Source organism: Manacus vitellinus, unplaced genomic scaffold (genome assembly GCF_001715985.3).
Source record: "Manacus vitellinus isolate BGI_N305 unplaced genomic scaffold, ASM171598v3 scaffold_3_pilon, whole genome shotgun sequence".
In the NCBI taxonomy this organism is placed as follows: Eukaryota; Metazoa; Chordata; class Aves; order Passeriformes; family Pipridae; genus Manacus; species Manacus vitellinus.
The window spans coordinates 24,978,462-24,984,994 of NW_021940535.1; the positions used below are offsets into that span (position 1 = coordinate 24,978,462).

Here is a 6,533-nt window from a genome sequence, read left to right on the forward strand (position 1 = left end):
ATGGGTCTGAAGTCTCTAGAAGACTGCAAGACAACACCGCTTTTGGTACAGTTAGGCTATCTTGCATCAGCAAGCAGAGTGACCTGACAGATATGGACTCACAGAGAAAAACAGCCTGTGCTGTGATCAGCTATCTACAGTAAAAGAATTTCAAGAAAGCTATTTTGAATAAGCTCTAGCCTACCACATAGACTTAAGGATCATTAGGATTTAAAGTTCCTTCTCCAGATTACTTTAGCCTGACAGCAAATGTGGAGGTCCCAAGAGCACTATGCAATGAAGACCAAGCACAGTAGAAGGGATAAATGGAGATTCAATTATTAAGTACAGTCCAAGGAGATCACCTTGGATTGTTGCAGGTTCAGAGAGAGAGAGCCTTTCCAACATCATCTTGTCCAACCTGACTACAGGATGAAAGACAAAAGTCCACATTTTTGTTCATGTTGCCTTTCCATCTTATTCTCAGTTTTTATTTTAAGAGCAGATGTAAGGTTTTATTATCCTGGATAATGTTGAGTAGAGCCCTTTGTGTATTATATGTTCTCACTGCAAACTAAATCCACTCAAATAAGAGTTATGAAACATATATTTCTTTTAGGAATAGAAGTGCAGGCAGTTATTGAAAGCACATTGCAAGGTTTAAATATGATTCCAATAGATGAAATAAAAAATACAGACATTTCTTCCAGAAAGCTAAGTGTATAACATACAATTAATTTCAACAGACATTAAATACCTTGGAGGACTAAAGCCACAAAGGAATACAGATTACAGTAGTTCAAGACATTTTCTCTTTCAATTTTGCAAGTTTGATATGACATCTGAAAGCCATTTTTACGTCAGTTCTTTCACACTAATCCAACTTTACTTGCAGTAAAGTACTGCAAATTATACCATTTATTTTACTTGTGAAAACTAACCATGTCCTGTCTTCACAGTACATTCAGTCAAAGAAAACCTTCTGGTGATGTAGTATTTCAGTAGTTTCAAAAGCTTTTGCATCACTTAATGTTTTATAGGGAGTCCAAGGATTTCTGGTATCTGACTGAAGCTTGTTTTCACAGAACAGTGTTTCTGAGGCTTCCACAGCATAAAAAAAAACACCTTTAATGAAACTGATATATCAATCCTCATGTGGATTCAATCGGTGTGAAAGTGTACATTCCTGAAACAAATTAGGTTGATATAAATTAAGATTTAAATCAATGAGATTTAAAACCTTTTCAAGTTTTTTTGCATCAGCTCAGTTAAATCAGTTTAAAGTAAAATCTTAAGGCAGTACTGTGCACCTTTGAGTGCATGTCAAGTCTGACTTTTCTAGACAAAGTCTTCACTAACCAATAACAAATTCCATCAGCTACAACAGGACAAGGTTTTTATTTGTAGTGCTGCAGCTTACTTTGTAGGTCATTGCAGTGATCAGTGCGCTGGCAACCCTTTTTCTGATTTTTGTAAGTTTTATCTTTTTTCTCCTTCTGTCTTCTAGTCTGTGGTTAATCAAAGATCATTATTTATTTTACTTGTGAAAACTATCCATGTCCTGTCTTCACAGTATGTTCAACCAAAGAAACCTTCTGGTGATGTAGCATTTAGTTTCAAAGGCTTTTGTATCACTGGAAGTGATGAGATTTCTAAATTTCTACAAGTAAACTTCTCGAGCCCCAAAGAAAAGATACAAGGACTCCCTGAAACAACATCTCAGCCTTGGCCATATTGATCACCATAACTGGTCTACTCTGGCCTCAAATCGGGAGGCCTGGAGACACACCATCTATAACGCAGCTGTCTCCTTTGAGAACACATGCAGGATCACTCTCAAGGAAAAAAGGCAACACAGAAAGAACCGTGTATTGCAGAATATACCATCTAAGGAGTCTTTCTGCTGTGCCTTTTGCAATCGGACATGTCTGTCAAGTATTGGCCTCATAAGCCACCAGCGTGCCTGTAACAAATGTGGTTAGAGCCTTCCCAAATCTTCGTTCGCGAAGCCCAGCCATGATGATACGCAGAAATTAGATCCGGGCTCTAGCAACAGGAAACAACTTCTGTATTCTTAAAATTGCCATGTAAGAAGAACGCCACTTAAGGTAACTTGTCAGTGCGTCTTTTGTCTAAATCACCAGATGTTCAATTTAAATATGTGATGACATCGTAACACACCTCCTGTCCAAACTACCAAATGTTTGATTTCAGTTCACGGGGCAAACGGATGCAAAAACCCGCTGAAAAGAGAAAACAGATGACGCCGGCACGGAGGCACATCCCGCTGAGGCACGAAATGGGACACCCGAGCGGGCACACGGGGACAGCGGGACGAGGCGGGGCGGCCCTCGGAAGTTCGTCACTGCCCGCGGCCGGGCCCCGCCGGATGGATGGCGCCTGACGCCATCGCGGGGCGCCGCCCGTGCCGCCGCAGCATGGCCGGTGCCGCGGGAGCCGCCGCCGCCCGCCCCGGCGCTGCCGCCCGCCCCCGCCGCCGCCGCCCCCACCTTCGCCGCGGCCCGCGGGCTCGTCGGGCGCCGCTACTCGTGCCTGGGGTGGCTCCGCCACCGCAGGCATGTGGCGCTGCCGCCGCGCTTCCTGGCCGCAAGCGCTCCGGCATCCGCGCCCAGCTGGACGCGGAGCTGCTGCGATACTCGGAGAGGTGCGGGCGGGGTGGCGGGCTCGGCGCGGGGGGGCTGTGTCCGCACTAAGAGCTAACGGGGCCCGGCCCTCCTTCCCCTTCCAGCCTTCAGGGTGTGCCCGTGGCTTACGACAACATCAAAGTGGTGGGTGAGCTTGGCGACATCTACGACGACCAGGGTTTCATCCACCTCAACATCGAGGCGGACTTTGTCATCTTCAGCCCCAAGAAAGGGAAAAAGCTGGTGGTATGTAAATGCCTTGGCGTCTCACGGAGCGGTTTTATTTTTATTTTTTTTTTTACTTAAGTAGTCAAAGCTTGATTTATGTCTAGCTTAGGTGGAGATATGTTTTATTCGTGTATGACTAGTTAATAGCAATTTATTACCAGTTGGTACCGGTAGTTTTTATTTATCTATCTGTACTGTCTGTCCTTAAATTTGTCAAATTTATGTATAATTATATATTACCTAAAACATTGTTGCATAAGGATTACATATTACTGTGCCATAGTCGTGTATATCATGTCCATGCTTCTTTGAAGAGCCCGTAATTCTCAAACAGGTGTATCTGTTATATTGACAAGAAGGTTTAGAATATTCTCATGAGTTTAGTTTCTTCATTTACAAGAGCAATACATTAAGTTGAAGCTTGCCTTCAATAAAAGGAGATGTATGGCTTACAGAACAGCTTTTACCTTGTTAATACCCTTGCAACAGTACTTTTGGGAAAAGCGAGTTGAGAGTTGGCTTACATTCATATTTATGCCATACGTTTTGCAGCATAGCTTGTGTCTTTCTAAATGTGTTTAAGAATGAAGAGAATGAAAACATTCTCGGTGTATGTCATTCATTCTTAGGCAAAACAAAGGTGAATATCGTTGCACATGCAGATGTGTCAGAAGCCCACTAAATGGAGTACTTAAAAGCTTCCCGTGCATCTTCTGTATTTTCAGCTGCTAAGTAGTGCTGTGCCAACCTGAAGACCTTTTCAGAAAACTAAATCAGACTTAAAATGGCTTCAAATCAAAGTTGATCCCTGTAGTGTGAGGAAAGAGTTACCTGCTCTATTCAGGTACTCACTGTGGCTAAATCCCATGTTTTGACTTTCTTTCTTTTGCAGTTGAGTTCTATTTTCAGAGGAATTGTACGAAGAGTATACAGGAATAGCTTTGATTTTAGTGAAAAAGAGTTACCTTATTTGCTTGATAAACTGACTCCATAACTTGTGCATAAACTCTTGTTGAAAAATGTCCATATAGGAACCTAAGTATATATTTTGTGCATTTAAAGGGCTAATCTTTGCTATATCTTTACATGACATTCTTTTTCTTTTTTAGGGTATAATTAATAAAGTGGCCCCTAGTCATATTGGCTGCCTGATACATGGATGCTTCAATGCATCTATCCCTAAGCCTGAACAAATGTCAGTTGTACAGTGGCAAGAGCTGGGGTTAAAAATAGGGGATGAACTGAAATTTCAAGTGTTGCACTTGGATTCCGATACAGCTGGGGTGTTCTTCATTCGAGGAGGACTCACTAAAAAAAGGTATTGTGCCCTGATAGAGAATATTTTTAACTGTTTTAATAGGTCTGTTGTAAACTAAATTATTTTAATTACATCTTAATCTTTAAGCTTTCTTATTTTTGTACAAACCCATGTCTGTATGTAATCTGTGTTAGGTATTTTAAATTAAACTTTCCACTGTTAAGGAGTTGCATGGAATTTTGCTCTGGAAAAATTAAAACTAGATTTTTTTTGAGCTTTAAAAATCCGAGTGTGTTGACCTGTGAAACTGTTGATTGCATAGATATTAAATGCTCAAAATAACACCCTGAGATATCTAGAGTAGCTGTGTTAATGAATGTGCATAGGCTTTTCAAGTGAAAACAGCTGAGTTTCTGAACACAGTGCTTACATTGACATTTACACACAAAGGTGTTTGTATATAGCATAATCACAAATAGTTAGATGTGGATGACTTGCTCAAACATAAGAATTTCAAAGACGATATAAGAAAATGCGTCACCTTCCTCCTTAGGCCTCTTTAAATTTTTAGGGCATCTTGCAAAAAATCTTGTCTTTAAAAGAGTTCATTCAGATTTTTTTTTTAGATCAGTCAGTTACTAAGCAGTGTTTTTCTACCAACATGGTTATGTTTTTAATTAAATGTACAATATGACTGCTACTCAGAAATCCATAATATTTTTTGTATGATTTTTCTTTTTTTAATCTAGAAGGGTGCTCTGGATTGTTTCAGTGAATTTACAACGAAATTTTATTATTTTGTCCTTAGTGCCTTTTGGGACATCTCCTCTTCCATGGTTTTAAACTGTATTCTTTCCATATTTATCTTTCTAGACATTTTCTCCGGTGCTCTTGAGTTGCATGATACCTGCTGGGGTTTTTGATTTTGTTTGGGTTTTTTCTTGTTTCATTTGGTTTTTTTTAGTTTTCTGGCATCACCTTTGTTTTAATTGTTTAGAACAGTTATCAATGGCTTGGTAAAATCAGAAGTGTGTCTCATGTATGATTGACTAGACCATTTGCTGCGTGTATTTGTGAAAGAATTAAAAAACCAAAAAAGCTGTGTAATGATGTGTAATTATGAATTAGGGGATGAAAAAGGAAGTATTAAATGGTCTGTACAGTGTTTTAGAGAAGAAATTTAGGCTAAGATTTGAAAGAATATTCATTGTGAGGTAAGAAGGAGGCTATTGAGGTAATAAAAATTACCCTGAAAGTATTAAACTGGCTTTATAGTTTTCTGTCATTAGAGTATCATGCTCTCCATTTGTTGTTATTTTTAGCAAATTTTTCTCTTTTATCTTCTTGGTGTAAATACTGCATTTTAGCGAATTTTGAGATTCTGCTGTGTGAGGTGCACTAACATGTCTCTAAATTAGTTTATTTTGTGTATTTCTTTTACAGCATGCGGCCCAAACGATCTGAGACCGTTACTGACAGTACAAATGGGAATGAAATTCAAAAGCTTGACCACCAGGAAAATGGCTTGAATGACTCTGGGGAAGATAATGTAACAGAAGAGCCTTTAAATGAGACAAATAACCTTGGGAGGGAAAATGAAGAAGGGCAAAGTGTTGATGCTGTGAATGGGTTATGTGATGAAACAGGCAAGAAGAAAAAGAAAAAGAAAAAGGACAAACAAGAACAGGAACAGGTATTGCCTACCAGTGACTCCAGTGGTTACCAAAGTGACCATAAAAAGTCAAAGAAAAAGAAAAGAAAGCATTGTGAAATTGAAGAAAGTGAATTATCTCAGCTGTCAGAAAAACCCAAAACTAAAAAGAAAAGGGACTGAAGCCTGAAGTGCCTTTCCTGAATTAGATTTCAGACATGTTTTGTAAGTTCCAATAAAACCCTGTTTTCAAAATGCATATGTGTATTTCTTTACTAAACAGTCTGCTCTGCAGGGTTGGATGATGTTTGTGTGTGTATGTCCAACTCCTACTTGAAAGGCAGGAGCTTTTAAAGAATTGATAGAAGAAATGGAATAGAAGCAATATCTGCCTTTTTTATTTAATGAAAAACAAGGCACAAAAGAAACATGGAATGTAATTACAGGAACATGTGCATCACCTCTGCATCTGCTTTCCAGTTCCACACATTAGTCACTAGGTAGTTGTGATGTTTGCTACTCTGATTCCATCTTTACCACTTGGTGTCTTGATTTTATGAGAGTAGATTAGGATAACCTTTGGGATTCTGGGAAATATGTGTGAATTCCCGGGGGTTGAGATTTTTTTTTTTTAATGTGATAGGGGACCACGAATGCCTGTGAATGAAACTGTAGTTTGACTTAAAGGTTACACAAATTTTAGTGTCTTGGATCTCTCAGAACACCTTTCATGGTACTCTAGGAAAAACAGTATGATTGGGTGATTCATAGT

At 39.4% G+C, this 6,533-nt stretch overlaps 1 protein-coding gene across 1 annotated transcript; it reads left to right on the plus strand.

Moving 5' to 3' along the window:
- On the plus strand, nt 1–6,027 carry TWISTNB (TWIST neighbor). Its single transcript, XM_008920430.3, is given in 7 exon segments — nt 1–45; nt 1,487–1,577; nt 2,231–2,578; nt 2,581–2,644; nt 2,729–2,870; nt 3,962–4,170; nt 5,554–6,027. Coding segments are annotated over 7 exon segments (1,290 nt in total). The 3' UTR covers nt 5,945–6,027.
- Nucleotides 6,028–6,533: the final 506 nt, after the last annotated feature.